The sequence below is a fragment of the Pteropus alecto genome, unplaced genomic scaffold (assembly GCF_000325575.1).
Source record: "Pteropus alecto unplaced genomic scaffold, ASM32557v1 scaffold94, whole genome shotgun sequence".
Lineage (NCBI taxonomy): Eukaryota > Metazoa > Chordata > Mammalia > Chiroptera > Pteropodidae > Pteropus > Pteropus alecto.
Genome location: NW_006437736.1, coordinates 7,686,682 through 7,705,180, shown reverse-complemented (window position 1 = coordinate 7,705,180; position 18,499 = coordinate 7,686,682). Strand labels below are relative to the sequence as shown.

Below are 18,499 nucleotides of genomic sequence, written 5' to 3'. Positions count from 1 at the left end.
TACATCACTAGTCCCTTTGGGAGCAAGGCCAAGTGGAGGCATTCCCCTTTCAATCAGGGCAGTTCTGTTCTTATCGTGCTTTGTATATTAGTGTCCTGTGTTATGCTTCATTTGGAAAAGGGGCTCTGCTGCTAAAATAGTTACAGACATCCCACCCTCAAATAGTAATAGAACTTCCATTCTGCACGATGCCTTCCTAGCAAATGGGGATGCTGGTAATGACTGTTGTTGCAAAAGGTGGCTGAGAAAACTTCAGATCCTCTGAATGGAACTCCTTTAATGCATAGTTGAGATAACTCAGACATCTGTTTGTGAAGCCGCAGCTGCTATTCACAGCATATTTTCTTGGGTTCTTTGGCATCTGTGCTTTACTGATTACTGTTCAAGTTTTGTCTTATAAGGTGATGGTGATTTCGGTGTTTGTTAGAGGAAATTTAATGAAGAGTCAAATCTGTTTATTCAAATATATCTTTTGATCATGAACATCTGGAGTGAGTTTGAATACTGTGTTTTGCTTTAGCGATTCTTCTATGTTAAACAGTGAGTGACATTTTGGGGAGAGTCGGAAAATGATTACTCACTGAATTTTGGATTGAGACCTACAATTTCTTCTTAAAGTACAAACCTCTTTCCAAACCTCAGATTGTCTGAGGTGTGTATTTGGATTTCAGTGCAATTCTATTACCTATTTACTAAACTAGTCTATAATTGCAGGTGCCACTTCGTTATTTATTAGGCATGTTATATGTTAACTTCAGTCCTCTCTGGGATCCTGTTATTGAACTCATAAGGTAAGCATGGGTTAGATGGATGAAGCTATAATGTTTTAACTACTACAGAATGATAGAGTTAGTATTATACTCCTTCTAAGTGTGATTTAAATGAATAGGTTTGTACAGACAGTATTTATAGTTACCTTAAATCCTTTGTGAAGGACAGGGTGAAGAAAAGTAAACATAATTATTCCCTTCAATGCCAAGTTTTTAGTAGTTCAAATATTATATGTATATTTCTTTGTACATTGAAATTACTTAGGAAGACTTCTCTTTTTACTTTATATAATACGTCTTTATTGAATTTTTTACAGTAACAAAGTATTGTGCAATTGCATAATTTTACTTTTATATGTTGAGTCATTGAGCCAAAATTTAATTTAAAAATGAGGACTTTAAAACCCTTGCTATCTAGTATCCAAAATTCCTTTAACTCTAAAAAGGACTTTAATGATAATATGTTATGCCTCATATGTAGAAATCTGTCCTTTAGCAGATGTTTGTCTTTAAATGGTCTACTCTGGCTTTTGTCAGATTGGAAATATACCTCTCAAAACCCTACTAGTTCTTATTTGACAGAAGTAAAATAAACAAATCTCTTTCCAATTTGGAGCCAGTTTGTCTGCCATTTTTTGCCTTTCAAAGTTGTCAAACCAATATTCTGAAAGCAAGGCCTTTTAACATCAACTTCATAATTTTGTTTATTGTTATTAAGGAAGAATCTGATGTGTGTTACCAATAGCCCACTGTCAAAATTGTTAGCTCTTCAATTACTGAGCACCTTTAGTGCTTCTCCGTAGCTGGCTGGGCTGTCTTCCCGTTGGGTACATCTTTCTGTCTAAAAATTGGTTTATTTTTCATATATAGTCAACAACATATGTAGTTCATGTCACATGTAAAGTTAATGCATATTCTTAGAAAATTAATGACAGAAAGAGTATAAACATTTTGAGAATACTGTTTCTAGGATATCAAATTATATGAACACACTTATGTGATTGATCAAATTTCTCTTAAGTTCTGAAAGATATGTTGCATGCAGTTAGTGAATATTTATTTTACCTTTGTGTCGATAAGTGTAATTGAATTTGGTGGAGGTGAAAACAAAACTTTAAAGTTAGCTTTGAACAAACCGAGTTTTCTCTCTATACAGAGGCCTTTCTTTTTCTTAACAGACTGTATTTTATACCTCATGCCCCATTCCCATTATTGTGCCTTTAAAAATAGTTTTCTTATAGAGATCTACTTAGGTCTTTAAAAATACCCTTTAGTACTTTATGACTATAAAAATAATCTGTGCTCAACGCAAGCATTTTGATAAATATAGAAAAGTACAAAAGTTGTTTATAACCCCACATTCAGGGATAAGTTAATTAGCATTTTAGTTATATCCGTTCACTCTTTTTCTGTGCGATATCTCAAAATAATATCACATATTTTAAAATCATATCACATGTTTTGTTTTGTGATCTTTTCTCTTAGTTCTCATGCACATGAAATGGAAAATAAGAAATTTTGGAAAGTCTACTATGAACATCTAGAAAAAGCAGCTACACATGCTGGTATGTATGGGGCATGAAGGGGAGCTGGGAAGAAAAATGATTGTTTAATTTTTCCTTCTTAATTACACATGAAATTGGGAAACAGAAGTGAAAAGTGTATTATCTTTGATAACCTGTGGATATGGTTTATTGTTTCCTTACATTACTAGAGAAAGAAACGCCCTTACTTGAGGAAATATATAGGACACATGTGAAAACATTTCTTTAGTAGTGATGATGACTTTTTTTTCTTTCAGAGAAAGAGCTACAAAATAACATAAGAGATGAGGAGAAGTCCACTGGAGATGAAAGTTGGGAGCAGACTCAGGAAGGAGATGTCGAAACTCTTTATTTAGAGCAGTTAACATTGAAAACCACCTGTCAGGAAAGGCTGGACCATACCAATTTTCGATTTTTGCTCTGGCGAGCTCTGGCAAAATTCCCAGAAAGGGTAGAGCCACGGTCCAGGGAGCTCTCCCCACTTTTCTTGAGATTTATCAAGTAAGTATTCTCCTCTAGGAATACATTCCTGTAGGGTATGAGGAAGAGAAACTACAAAGTATTAAGTTCCTAAATTGGCTGAGTTCTTTTTACATCTGTCATGTTTTCAAATCATTGGCACATCTATAAAGCACTGGCTATATCAGCTAACAACTAAACTGGTTTGGTTCACCACTTAATTTTACATGACTTTAACTAGCCCACAAATGATGTTAATAAAAAATTCCAGGTTACAAAATAAGAAAGGCTATATTGAGTTAGCTCAGTATCCAAAGACCTTGCTTATTTCTTGCTTCATTGTTCATTGTTTTATTGTTTGCCTGAGGCTTATAAGCATTTTCCAGTAACTCAACTCCAGCCACTCTGTTTTGAATCCTTTGAATGTTTCCCATGATACTGAAGAATGTACTCTCAAAAACAAATAAGAACTTTCTAGAACATTATTCTGTTTTGACTAGATAGACTATATGAGAGTCAGATTGCTTTAAAATGCTAAAGATAAGGGTTGTGGTATATAGAACAATACTAATTAATCAATAAATGTATGTTTTCCAAGACTATTTCATGACATAGGAAAATGCTATAGGGTTAGGTTAAGCAGGCAGTGAACTACAACATGCCAGACTTGTTCATGGAACAGCGAGGAAATCTGAGTGGCTGCTGTGGTGATCCCGGAAGAAAATATTTGGAGGCGAGGGCCAAAGGTTAACAGGATACTGAACTGTGTAGGGCTTTTAAGTGATTTTAAGGACTTTGGTTTCTACTCTTGGTGAAATGGGAAGCCGAAGGTGTAAATGTAAGGATGACATGACTTAAGTTTTCTTAAGGAGTTTTCTGGCTGCTTTGTTGAGAAAAGACTATAGGATGGCAGTGGTGAGAGCAGAGAGACTCGAGAGTAGAGAGTCAGGAGGAGATGCAAAAATCCAGGCAAGAAATGGTGGTGACTTGACCAGAGTTGTAGTAATATAGATAATGAGAGGTAGTTGAGTTCTGGATATTTTTTGAAGGATTTCATTTCAATAAGATATATTTTTGAAGAATTACAACTAGATTAGCCTGTAGGATTTGCCAGCAAATCTATATGTGGCATGGTGGGGGTATGGGAGGGGGAGGGTAGAGGAAGGAGAGGAATCAAGGGTGTCTCGAAGGATTTAGCCTGAGCAGCTGGAACAGGAGAGTTACCATTTACTGAGATTGGGAGAGATGCAGAAGTTGGCAGATTTGTGGGGAGGATCAAGAATTCATTTAAGATATGTTAAGTTTGTGGTACTGAATAGAAGTCTAAATAGAGATGTCAAGTATATACTTGAATTTGGAGTTTAAAGTTCAAGGGAAAACTCTGGTCTAAAGATAATAAATTTGAGACTCATCAGTATATAGGTGATTTTTTAAATTCTGAGACAGGGAATTAAATCACACCTGGGAATGTAAACGTAGAGAAAAAAAGAAATCCAAGGACTGACAACAATATTTAGAGGTTGGAACCAGCAAAAGAGGCCTGGCAAGAGTGATAGAAGAGGAAGCAAGAAGACTTAGTATCCCTTGAAGAACGGACTTTTAAGAAGGGAGTGATCGGTGGAATCCAGTGTGTCTAAGACATCAGTCAGATGAATAATAATAATTGACATTGGCTTTGGAGGTGACCCTAACATGAGTTGTTTTGTTTATTTTGATGGAGATGAAAGCCTGATTAAAATGGCCTTAAGAGATAATTTGAGAAGAAAAATGGCAGAAACAAGTATTAACAGTTGAAGCAGACATGAGTGGAGGGAGATGTAGGATCAGAGAGGGAGGAAAGGGAGCTGTTTTAGGGGTTGCTATTTAAGATTTAAGCAGCATGTATGTCTGTAATGCTGGCGTGAATGATCCAGAAGGAGGGGAAAATTTATAATGCAAGAGAGGAGATAAAATTGCTAGAGCCACGTCTTTGAATAACTAAGAGAATATAGGATCCCATGCATAATGGAAAGGTTATAAGCAAAGATGTGGGCAGATCAGTAGATGGGATGGTAGAAGAGTATTGATTTTCTCTCCTTCACTTAACTCTTTTTAGTTTTTATTAATAGAATGAGAACAGTGATATTAGGTTCCTTGCCTCATTTTGAAGATCATGTAAAGTAATATTTATCAGTTGTTTTGTGAATCACAAAGGGCTATGCATATGCAAGCTGGTATTAATGGTGTCAGTAGGATCTGAATTTCCTACCATGATAATTTTCTAAGTTTTTCCTTCAAGAAAGGAATAGATTATCTCTTAGCCTTAGGATAGAGACCTTCCTCTAATAGTGCAAGATGTTGTGGGGGTGGGGATAGAGGAGCCTATAACAGCTAGTGAGTCCCTGCGTTTCAGAAGACTTGGAGGCTAAAAATACACAATTTTTAAACATGTTTTAATTAAGACTAGTTGGCACCGATTATCTACAACTAATACTTTTATAGATGATCCAAACTATGGAAAATCTAAATGTCACCTTTAATTCTGGCTTTGAGATATATTATAGGCTTTTTATTTTTATTTTCGGCTAGAAATTTATATTTCTAAATATGTTTCAAATATTTTGCTATTAGAATTAATTTGTGAATCCCTTGTAAACATTCTCTGAGAAGAATCAGAACCAGGAATGAATGACTAAGAATGGCAAAACATCCCAATAATAGGTGACAGTGACACATAATGAATGAGTACTTGCTATGTAGACACACTCGTAAATGCTTTGTGTTATTTAATAAATGAGTGAGTGAGCATGCTGTGCATGGAGATAAAGGTGAAAAATATGTCATGTGGTTAATTAGATGTTAAGAGTATAATTCAGATGTTGTTAAATCGATGATGGTATAGTTTGTAACTGACAGCAACTTTGCTCATTTCATTTGTTCATCCATTTTTTAGTTAATTGCTAGATTCTGCTAGGCGAGAACACAAAGTTGAATATGACAGTGTCTCAGCCCTCCAGTAGTAGTTTAGTATATTAACCTGGAGTTTCTTCCAGGTGCGTTGGTAGGGTACTGTCCTAACACATGCTATTTTATCAATACATTTTTGAGTGAGGACTTGAAGTCTGATCACTTTTCTTATATCTGTAGCCCAGTATCATGCACAAAACAGACAACAAAATAATAATTGTTGGATGAATGAGTTAAGATGACACAAAATAAATGCAGTGAATGACAGTGACAGGCTTCAAGAGAATGTTAGTTACCTGCAACAATGGACCAAAATTAAAAGGCTGGAATTCAGTAAGAACAAATGCATATTCCAACTGCACAAGCTTAGTTTAGAGGAGACAAACAAAGGTTTACTGGTTTTTATTGCCTGGACATTCAGTTTGAGCCTGTGTCATGTTATGACTGCCTCCAAAGGCAATGGAGTTGATAGTTCCGTCTTATCAAACTATACCTAGAGGACCGAATTTTGTTACAACACTGTATTTTTGAAAGGACATTGACAAAGTAGAATGCATCTGGTAGAAAGTGACCAACATGGTCTCAATGTTATACTTTTATTATTTAATATAAGCCATCCCTGCACCTGCCTCCCCCAGTTGTGTTTCCAGAGACAAGAAAGCTGATTTCAGCACAGTCTAAAGTAGACATTTCAAGTATTTTCAACAGTGTAATAATGGAATGGGCTGTCCTCTGCAGTTAAAGATTGACTTGTCAAGTAGGGTTCTTCAGAGGGGCTGACTATGAAAGAACAATGATGCAGACAGAAGAGGCTTGACTAAGGTGCCTCTGATGTCTCTGTGTGATTCTGTGAACTGTGGACATAACATCTGCCACAAACAGAAATAGGACATTTCAGCTTCATGTCTTGTATCACCCTCTTTCCACTGTAGCAATGAGTATTACCCAGCAGATTTGCAGATTGCTCCAACCCAGGATCTGCGAAGAAAAGGCAGAGCGGTGGCAGCGGGGGAAACGGAAGAGGAACCAGCTGCTGCAGATGACGAAGAGGTGGAGGTAGGGCTGGTGCCCCAAGATGAGCCCTCACAGAAGAAAAAGACGAGAAGAGCTGCGGCAAAGTAAGTTCAGCATTACTGATAGGTCACAGATTTATGGTTCTCGGAAAAATGGGAAGAGATCACTTTTGGCCTGAATGGGAGATGGCCTTGAACGAGATGAACTGCTCAGAGAATCCTTTACATAAATTCCGTGTCTTCCTGGAGTTTTCTTTAATAGCCCAAAGAAAACGATCAGTCTTCTAAGTTACTTTTTTGGTTGCTTGCTTTTTTTTTAGCCACAGAATGTTCTAATTGGGGTCATCCAATTTCTTTTTATGCATGAGAGCACCAGGGGGTCGGAGCAGTTAAATAGTCTTTGAACTTGGTCATTCACTTTTCATAGTGCCGGAACATCATGCTTATTTGCTCAGAGAACATGTAATGGAACATCTTTTCTGAGAAATAAACATGTCAGCACTTTTACTTAGCCTTTTGAGTTGTCTCCTTCTGCTTACTTTTTCTCTTTATGTTCTTCTATTCTCTGTCTTATTTTCTGGGTAATTCATTTACCTAAATTGTTAGAAACCTTAGAAAAAGAAAGTGATCATGCTTTTAGAAGTTATTCCAGCTTCTTTGTCTGAATTGGGGGTGTCAAGGAGCCACTAGATTTGGTGCTACTGTGTTATTTTAACACTTGATGTATGCCCATTTAACACTTTCAGTATGCCCATTTGTTGAGCCCTTTATTAGTTCATCCATTCAGCAACTGTATTGAGTGCCTTTTGCTAAGTGCTGGATTACAAAGATAAATGGTACATAACTTCTGCAATGCAGAAAGTACATCTAATGCATGATGAAATATTTTTATAGAGAAAATATTTTTAAAGAAGTTATGGGAACACAGTGAAAAAATGACAATTCTACCACAAAGGGAAGACTTTTAATGGGTAGAAAGGCAACTTTGAAGCTGAAAGACTAAAGTTTGCCAGCAGCTAGGGCAGCGAAGGACTTGCCAGCTAATGGAAATAGTATATAAAGCACAGGGGCAGGAAAGATCACGACCAAGCTTCATGAAACTATAGTTCCTCCTCTACCTCTACCTTCTCATAACTCTGAGTGATCTATCCCCTACTGCTTCCTTTAAGACAGATTGCTGTTTCATTTTCATATGCTTCAGGATTATAGCCAGCATGTTTGTTAAATAAATGAATAAACTATTTATCCAGTTAGACCCCTTTCTTTCTTACCCCTGAACTTTGCTGCACCCTTCCTACTTTCTACAACATTCTTGCCTCGTTTCTGCCAGCTGAAATTCTATTTATACTTCAAGGCACAGTTCCCATGCTGCTTCCTCATTGACAACTCGCCTGTCTTTTAAACTGAAAGTCATCTTACCCAACTTCAAATTTTCATTAACAGCCATTTCTACCTCTATCATGGTGCTACTGCTTGCCTTGAATGTTGATTTTTTTTATAGATCATTCATGAAAATCAGGAACTCTTTAAGGATAAGGTCCCTGTCTTAATTTTTCTGTCCCCTATAATCAAACAGACTATGCTAACACACACCATGACTGAAAATGTGAGTAAATTGATAATCACGTTCTTGGTGCCATCTCAGTATATTCATAGTCCAAGTATATAATCCTTCGTGGAACACACTCCACTGGCAAGTACTTAATGAGAATGTGTAAATTAGCTCCTGTTCTCTTTAGTTCTTTAAGGCTACATGGCACATAAAAATACCTAATGTTAGGGGAAGGAATGGATGTTTCAACAGCAAAGAAATCATAAGTTCATTTGTTAAACTGCAAGGGCTTAATGATAAGTAATTACAAGGACAGTGCATCAGCCAGTGCCCTTTAGAGAAACAGAACCAGTAGAATGGAGATACATATGAGTGTGTGTGTGTTTAAAGAGATTTGTTTAAGGAATTGACTCATGTACTTATGGGAGCCAGGAAGTCCAGAATTTGCAAGGCAAGACAGCAGGCTGGAAACTCAAAGAGGATTTCATGCTATAGTCTTGAGTCAAATTCATAGGGTAAGATTTCTATGGTACGGTCTTGTGATGGAATTCCTTCTTTGGGAAACATCAGTTTTTGTTCTTAAGGCCTTCAACTGATTGGACAAGGCCCATTCACATTATCTAGGGTAATCTCTTAGCTAAAGTCCACCTATTGAGGATGTTAACAACAACCACAAAATACTTGCATCACAACACCTAGTGCTTCATTACATTGTTAGAGTTACTCTAACTTAACCAAGTTGACTCAAAGGACTAACCATCACAGATATTTAAGTTAAATATAAACAACAGTGCTCCCCTTACTCCCATTATTCTATAATATCTAAAGAGGTCTTAATTTCCAGTTTATGTTCTCTATATTAACTAGTAGGACCTTCACAGTTTTGCTTTCTTTTGTCCAGGAGCAGAGAAATGCACTGTTTGCTAAATTCTTAGGAGCAGAGGCCCCGCAACTTTTGTTCTTTCATTTAATCTTCACAGAAACCCGGGAGTTCTTGTCCTTGTCACGATGAGGAAACTGAGAATCTGAGACATTAATTAAATTAACTTTCCCTCATAGTCACACAGCTCAGAGTGACAGAGTCATACGTATAGCTTGGTGTCTCCTCTCCACTTCTCCCTGCTTATGTTCTTGAACTACACAAATGAAATCTGTCCAAATCTTAACATTTTATTCATTCATGTTTTTTTTTAAGTTCTATTATGTCTTATAATACACACAGAGAAAACAGTGTTCTCAAGTATTTTTAAAACCCTGTAGAGTCTATGGATTAGGAAGATGAGTGAGGAAATACGATAGGAATTCTCTTCTTGGTATGTTGTAGTAGGTGATATGTAATCTTTTCTGAGTCAGTCCCATCTTCAAGTTTAACTTCCAACCACAGAGTATTGTTCTTTCTTCCTTCTTGCTAAGCAAGAGCTATAGTTACCTAAACTTGGACCCTGTTGCCTGACATCCGTATTTATGTTATAGGAAAGTGAGGAAGAATACATTTTACCACTTCCCTGTTTATTGCAAGAAATTAGACAAGAATCATTCCAAAATTCATCTGTGTTCAACTTTGAAATATATTACTGTTTTTATTACTTTCTTTCTACTTTTGGTGTAATTTAAAGCATTCTAAGCACATTCTGAATGATTTTCTGGAATGGGGAACCTAGATTTCAGGGGAAGACCTGCCTGAGAATTGGAATTTCTGAAGAATAATTTCATAAATGCAAATAATTGACACTTGTTTCTGTAATTAATGGGCAAACTTTGTCAAGATTTTTGGAATAATTGTCACAATAAAATTAGTGGGTACCATCACCTTAAGAAAATAATTTCTATTCTTTAATTTTGTTCTCTCTCTCTCTCTAGGCAGTTAATTGCTCATTTGCAAGTTTTCTCTAAATTTTCAAATCCACGGGCCTTATATCTGGAATCCAGATTATATGAGCTATATCTTCAGGTAAAGAAAATAAATTCTGTCACTGCAATTCTTTGTGAATTGTCTTCTATCATTTTCTTTCCAAAACAACTTTCAAGTTTTCAATCATTGTTGAATAGAGTACACGTCTACATTTTAAGTATAGATATATTTTTTAAGTTAATAGACATTTTCTGTATCTTGAGACACAGCTTTAGACAGTACTAATTTAGTTGATTTTAACGTATTTTGGATGACTAAACATCGATGAGGCTGTATTAACAGTGAGTATAGCAAAGCATTAATTATGTCATGGGAATTAGCTTTTAGAAGGGAGTAGGGGTTGTGCCAAGAGCAATTGGCTAATTTTCACTTCTCGGTAAGTTAGCTTGATGGAGTGCAAGGATTTCAGAATCTGTTAAATTGAGTGGAAGAAGATAATTGCAATAATAGTCTGTTACAATATATGACCCTGAATTCCGGAAATGGTTGCAGAAAAAAATTAATTTCAGAAGCAGAGTAAGAATTGGGTGTCATTCTAAGCCATCAGGGAAAACAAAATGTTCTTTTTTTCATTTGGATGTTTTTTAGATGAAAAGTTTCATGTCAGCCGAATTTATCCATGTTCTGCCCGTAACTCAGGTATAGCTTGTTTATAAAGCCAGAGCTCAAAAGTCTCAGTTGTCTAAAGGAAGTAAAATTCTGAACTGACTGATCAGAGAGGCCTCAGAGCCAGGTCTTCCCTGGCATTTTTTTTTTGACAGCCATTGCCTTCACAGTATTATAAGAGCTTTTGCTCATGACAGGACCAGTTCATTTGGTGTAAATCCAGATTATGTAGAGAATTGGCCTTGGCTAAGAGACTGATGGACCTGAAGGTCTGGCATGTGGGATGCGAATGTCAGAATTTTGTTTTTATCTTGGTCTTTGCACATATTCCATTCATCTTCCTTCAACTCCAGGGAAATGTTAGGCTTTTGCCAGGAATCAGCTTTAACCCACACCTAAAATTTTAGATTCTAAGAAATCTAATTTTGCAAATTAACACAAGTAAATTACTATCCTATGGTATATGTACATGTGACTTCATTGATTTGTTCTATGAAATATCATCCTTAGTTGTTGCTTCACCAAGATCAAACGGTACAAAAAATAACCCTGGATTGCATAATGACGTATAAACATCCACATATTCTCCCTTATAGGTAAGTGATTTGAAGCTAAAGAAATGCCGTTTCTTTGGCTTTTTTTTTTCTTTCTACCTGAAAGCCTCTTTCAAAGTAATTTTGTGAAGGCTTGGGAAATTTTTCTCTTTTCTAAGGTAATCATAATGCTATTTTAGATAAGAAATGAAAACTGGGAGTGTATTTGTAAGATACTTCTCCATAGATGATAAGGTAGGAAAGAGAATATTAATTGAAAAGTTGGTGTTAAGATTATATCATTCCTCCTTGCTTATGTAACGTCTTAAAATCTTAATGATTACTTAGGGAATCATAATCATCACTCTAAGAAATGAAGAAGGCTTTTGTATTATGCTCTTTGAAACAGCTGCATTATTGACTAAGTCTAACTCCTTATAATTTCATTTACCTTAAAATTTGAAAACCTGTCATTTCGGAAAGTTATTTTTATAAAAGTTGTCCTTTATGGATATCAACTACATTATGGACTATTATTTAATACCTATTTTAGTTACACATAGTACTCTACCTATATTGCATTTTTTAAAAGTACTGTTGATTATTAAGTGATGATTTGTGCTGTATTCTATTTTTAAAGGGAAAACTTGCAAAGATTGCTTGAAGACAGAAGCTTTAAGGAAGAGATAGTGCATTTTAGTCTTTCGGAAGATAATACAGTAGTGAAAACAGCGCACCGAGCAGATCTGTTTCCTATTCTGATGAGGTATTTGTACTGCTTAAAAAGTGTTTTTTTTTTAAATAGTTGATCACAAAAGCAATTCTGAGTATTAGTATTATGGTTCTTTCAGCAATTGTAATGGAACATTTCATTTTGTATTTTCTTTTAAAAATTTTTTAATTGGACCTTTTAGGGTAGTCAGATTGTTATAGGGACTTACTTTAGAATATTTTGTCCCTAACATGAGGAAAGATCTTGCCATGGTATTATTTTAATATTAATGATAAAATTAAATCCAATATTGCTCTAAGTTTTGCTATTAAAAATAATAAAAATAATTTATTTATTTGGTATGTACCTAAGTATGAGACACAAAAGCTATTGATTTTTCATCTTAAGTAGTTAACCATCCATATCAAAGAACTTTATTTGTTTTATTAGTTTTCATTTGATTTTCTTGGTGGAAAAAATAATAGTAAGTAATGGTCATCAGTCAGACCGTTAGTCCTATTTTTAAAAATCTTTGAGGTCCCATTTTACTGAGAACAAAATAGAAAGTCCTTACTACTCTTTAAAGGACCCGGAATGGCCCTGCCCCACACTGCCTCTCTAACCACATCTCTTCCATTCACTACCCCGCTTAGACCCCGCTTCAGAGTCTTTAGACTTGCTCATCCCTCTGCTCGGAACACATGACAGCTTACTCCTCTTTTCTCAGTCTCATCTCAAATGTCATATCATCAGAGATGCCTTCCTTGATGTCTTTATTTAAAATCACAACTTCTCATCACACTCTAGTCCTTTTACTAGTCGACTTTTCTTTACAATACTTAATCATCCAACATAGCCACTTTCTTACTGTTTATCTCCCCAGCTAGAAGGTAAACTCCACGGCCTTGATAAAATTAAATCCAGGATTGCTCTAAATTTGACTTTCATAAATATTGTTTGAGTTAATTTCGTGTTCTCTTTTATGATATAAAATTTCTTTTTTTTCTATGTTTTTTCTATGTTTTCTAATGTATGCAGAAGCAGATATGAGAATCTAGTTGTCTTCTAATAACCCAGTCAATAAAGAAATTTGAAAAAAAAGTAAAACAATGCCTCTAGTCTCACTAATTTTTGGTGGGGAGAGGTTTGGAAATTATAAGTATTTTTCATTTTAAATGTTTCTTATGTTAACTTGTTTTAATTTCTACTTCGATAAATATCAAGAGATAAAACTCAAAGCAAAAGCTCTTTGGAGACCTCTATAATGTTTAAGATCAATAAAGGAGTTACAATATTGAAAAGTTTGAAAACCACTGTCTTTGAATTTTGAATGTTAAGTCAATAAGTTTAACCATGTTAAAAGAGTAACTTTTATTACTAGGTTATTTAATATTTTATCAAGAATAGATGTTCATTTTTATTAGAATGCCGATTAAGCATGTCTTAAGTGATCCTTTTAACTGTTTTCTATGAGCTATTGGCCTATATTAATCTAATAGATTTTACTAATAATTCTTGCATTTCTGGGGTGATTCTTATTTGGCTTGTTTTAATGCAGTAGATACTGTATTTAGAAATACTGTATTTTATGTTCATAAGCAAGATTAGTATATAGTTTATTTTGGTTCCTTATTCCATCTTAATATACAGTTATACTGCCTTCATAAACAAAAAAGGACTATTTCCTGCTTTCTCTCTTCTATGAAACTTTATAGCACTGACATTGTTTTTCCTTGGAAGTTTCAAAAATTCATCCATAAAACTATATGAGTTCCATGTTTACTCATGATTACAGACCTAACTAGGTTTTCTTCTTAAGTTCTTTTTACTTGTTTATATGTTTGGGTTTTTTTCCCAGAAAATTACTAATTTAATTGAAACCTTTCTGGTTTCCTTATAGTTGTGTTCTCTTATTTTATTTCTTTTGAATCTTTATTTTTGTTTTCATTCTTTGATTAGACTGACTTTTGGTTTGCCTATTTTATTGCTTTTTTTCTCCTACAAAGAACCACTTTCTAACCTTTATTATTTCCTTCTTCCTTCTTCCCTTAGCCTTGTTTTTTGTCGATGTTGTTTTTCTAAATGTCTGTGTTAGATTATCTCATCTCATCTCTATCTCAGCTCTTCCTTGTTGTATAATATATCCATTTATATCTGTTGAATTGGTATGCTAACCTTCCAGGAAAATAGAACACCTAGTATTATGTTTTAGGATTAATATGCAAACAAAATAATGTTCTTTTGATGTTTTAGAATTTTGTATGGCCGAATGAAGAATAAGACTGGGAGTAAAACTCAGGGGAAATCTGCTTCTGGCACCCGCATGTCCATTGTTCTGAGGTTCCTGGCCGGGACCCAACCCAAGGAGATCCAAATATTCTTAGACCTGCTGTTTGAACCCGTAAAGCACTTCAAGAATGGTAGCTATCAACTGCCTTAGTCTGAATGCGTGTTGTGTGCTGTAGACTTCTGTCTCAGGCTAGGTTTCCCTGCTCTTAGGTATCTTTCTAATGGGGTTGCTCCCCCTGATCTCAATGGTGGTCTTTTTGCTGAAATGCAATTCATTTTAAACCTTTATTGAATTAGGTGGAGCTCACAATTGATCACAGTTGATCAGTATCCATGTGTTAGTATGCCCCTGATTAGAAAATGTGTATTTTTGTTGTTGTTGTTTTTGTTGGGCATTTAGGCCATTTGAAAAATGATACTTGTCCATAATAATGAATAGGTTTTCCCTTAGAAACTTAAACATGCAACAAAATTAATCTTAATTGTCTTGGTATTATTCATTCACTGAGTCATTCATCTATTGAGTAATGATTTGTTGAATACCTCCTGTGCCCCAACACTATTGAAAATAGAAAACTGAGTATTTATAATCTCTGCTTTCAACCTCATAGTCTAAACAAAGTGGGTGTAGGAAGTGTATTCAGTGAGCTGTAATTCTCTGTGGTATGTTCTCTGATATGCAATGTTAGTGATTAATAGTAATAATAATGTCTAACATTTATTGAGTGCTTACTTCATGCCAGATGTTATGACGGCCCCTTTACATACAATTAAGTTGATCCTTAAAACAACCACGTGAGCTATCATTACTTTTTGTCCTCATTTTATAAATGCAGAAACTGAGGCTTAAAGAAGTAAGTATTTTACCGATGGTCACTCAGCTAGAAAATGGTAGAATTGGGATTTGAGCCCAGGTCTTTTTGACTACAAAACTTCTGCTCCAGTCTCATAGTTGCTTTGCATTTGACAAACAGATTTTTATTTGCAGGGTAATGTGTTGCATTTGTTTTGTATTTTTTCTATGATAATAGATCCAGCAGTTAAAAAGGTTTTCACTCACCGTAATATTTCTCAAGAAAGAAGTTGGCTGTAACGATTATAAAAGTTTTTCCTTTTTTTTTTTTTCAGTGTAACAGCCACTATTGTAAGAGAGTAATTATAAATGATACTCATATGGATGGACCATATAGGTATATGAGTCAGAGGGCTCATCATCTTACACCAGTTGGTTTCAAGTAGAGCTCAATCAATAATAATTCAAGTCTTTTCAGTAATAAGTATGATGCCTGTTTATAAAAACCTATTATTTTATTTATTCACCAGGGGCTACAGAGAAATAAAACATGATTTGATTTTCAGCCTTCAAGGAAATTATAATGAAGCAAGACATTTTCTATGAAACTACTGAAGTCAGCATAGTCAGTGAAAGCTGAGAGTGAAAAAAAATGTATAGAAAGATGGTAGATGGAATAAAAGACTAACTTAGATTTTGAGAAATCATATAAGTAGGATGAGATGTGGGCTTAGAGGCTTGGTTCTTACCTTATTGTTCCTCAGTTTTCTCATCTATGAAGTAATAGTAGTAAAACCTACCACACCCAGCTCATTGAATATTTGGTAGGAATCCAAAGGAGAAAATATATGTGGAAGGTACATTATCATCTATAAATTATTATAATAATAGGAAATACTGTTACTGAGGGAAATTGAAAGGAAGCTATAATTACAAACAGTAACAAACTAATATTTCCTTTTATACGATGTCTCTGTTCCTCTTTTCCCCTAGGAGAATGCCATTCTGCAGTCATTCAGGCAGTAGAAGATTTGGACTTGTCTAAAGTTCTTCCTTTAGGTCGTCAGCATGGTATCTTAAATAGTCTTGAAATAGTATTGAAGAACATTAGTCATCTGATCAGTGCATACTTACCAAAGATTTTGCAGATATTGCTCTGCATGACAGCAACTGTATCACACATCCTTGACCAACGAGATAAGGTGAGAGAGATTCACCATATATGCTTTTTGGGGGCTAATATGAGCCTGTGTTTTATTTGAGAAATTGGTTGGGACCTGAATGTGTAATCTTTCCAAATTAAGTCTTACATAAAGTGTCTCTTTAAAACAGTTTTCCAAAAAATAATAAATAAAAATAAACAGTCTTCCGCATAATGGGAATTTTCATTTTATAAATATTTATGTATAGCCAGAAAAATGCAATTTATATCAAGTGTATATATTTTTTCATTAAATTAATTGGGGTGATATTATTTAGTAAAAGTATAGAGGTTTCAAGTGTGCAATTCTATAATATGTCATCTGTATGTTGCATTGTGTACTCACCACCCAAAGTCAGATATCTTCCCGTCACCCTTTTATACCCTTTTGACACCCTTTACCCTCGTCTCCCTTCCTTCCTCCCACCCTCTTTTCTCTGATAACCACTATACTGTTGTCTGTGAGTCTTTGTTTGGTTTTCTTATTTGTTTGTTGCTTTTAGTTTTATATCCCACATATAAGTGAAATCATATGGCTCTCAATTTTTTCCATCTGACTTATTTCACTTAGCATGATATTCTCAAGATCCATTCATGTTGTCACAAATGTATTTCATCTATTTTTATGGCTGAATAGTATTCCATTGTGTATATGTACCACATATCTGTGTCTGGTCATCTAGCGAAGGATATTTCAGTTTTATCCATGTCTTGGCCACTGTGAATAGTGCTGCGATGAACCTACATAGGGGTACATATATCTTTATAAATAAATGTTTTAAATTTTTTTCGGGTAGATGCCCAGAAGAGGGATTGCTTGGTCATATGGTAATACTATCCTTTAATTTTTTTGAGGAACCTCCGTACTGTTTTCCATAGTGGCTGTACCAGTTTGTAGTCCCACTAGCAGTGTATGAGGATTCCTTTTTCTCCACATCCTCTCCAGCATTTGTTATTACTTGTTTTGTTGATGACAGCCATTCTGACAGGCATGAGGTAGTATCTCATTGTGGTTTTGATTTGCATTTGCCTAATAGCTAGTGAAGTTGAGCATCTTTTCATATATTAAGTGTATATTTTAAAAGGAGGCGAAATAGTATGGACTGAGTGAGTTCAATATACATCTCAGAAACCAGAGTCAGGCATAGTTGAGCTGATGTTTCTTAGATTTTCATTTCAAGAGCCTAGAGGTGTAGGCCATCTTCCAATGCTCATTTAGCCAGAAAGGTTGGAGAATAAGTAGAATACTGTTAGCTTCATGCTGATTATTTTGAGACAGAGTTACCCAGAGCTTTTTAAAAAGTAAATGCTTGACTGTTGTAAGCGCAATGTTTTGAATAAAGATAAGTAGCTAACGGCCACGAGGCTTCTCGAGGTGGCACTAGTATATATTTTCTGAATTGTATTTAAGACAGTCTATTTATGTTCTGAAACAGGTGGACATAAGTACACTCTTGATCTTTAGGCAAACTAACTTCTTTATGGACTGAAGGCTTCTTGGAGAAAATGGGGCTTGTAGTGAAGATCCAGACGCAGGTTTTTGCTGTTGATTCTCAGTTCGTGATTAATTAGGCATAGTTTTAATTTGACTCAGTCTTATTTCATTTGATTTATGGATATGCCTGGTGTACTGCCTCAAATATAGTCATGATAACTGAAAATTGTCGACCAAAACTTTTTGCTGCTTTTTGGGCTATGCATGGATATCAGTTTGCTTTAGTAATGAAATAGTATTCTCTGATTACCAAGGTCCAGGATTTAGAACACACCTTCAATTCTGATAGGCACCATTTTGTTTTCTTTATTCTTTCATTCCTTCCTTCAGCAAATATTAATTGAGCCCCTACTGTGTGTCAGGCACTGTTGTAAGTGCTGGGTATGGAGCAGTAAACAAAGCAAACTAAAATTCTGTCAGTTTTCTTATTCAGTTAATACTTATTTCACACCTACTATCTATCTACCAGACATTGCTCTAGGTGAAGAATGAGAAAGGTAAAGACTCGGTTGGTATCATTAGGAGAAAAATAACAAATAAAAATACAAATAATGAGAATAATGTCAGTTGGTGGTAAGTTCTGAGAGGAAAATAAAATGAAACCATCTGCAGATCTGTAGAAGTCATTCTTTATGTAGCTCTCTCTTCTCTAGAATTGTGCCCTGCGAATTCTA

At 35.1% G+C, this 18,499-nt stretch overlaps 1 protein-coding gene across 1 annotated transcript in view; it reads left to right on the top strand.

The window, feature by feature from the left end:
* Positions 1-18,499, top strand: part of UTP20 (UTP20, small subunit processome component) — an 81,252-nt gene that overhangs the window by 24,749 nt on the left and 38,004 nt on the right. Inside the window, exons 19-27 of the mRNA XM_006914553.3 lie at positions 715-791; positions 2,256-2,335; positions 2,572-2,815; positions 6,652-6,837; positions 10,145-10,235; positions 11,313-11,398; positions 11,976-12,101; positions 14,301-14,467; positions 16,123-16,331. Of these exons, the coding sequence (XP_006914615.1) occupies positions 715-791; positions 2,256-2,335; positions 2,572-2,815; positions 6,652-6,837; positions 10,145-10,235; positions 11,313-11,398; positions 11,976-12,101; positions 14,301-14,467; positions 16,123-16,331 (1,266 nt within the window). The remainder of the gene's footprint in view (positions 1-714; positions 792-2,255; positions 2,336-2,571; positions 2,816-6,651; positions 6,838-10,144; positions 10,236-11,312; positions 11,399-11,975; positions 12,102-14,300; positions 14,468-16,122; positions 16,332-18,499) is intronic.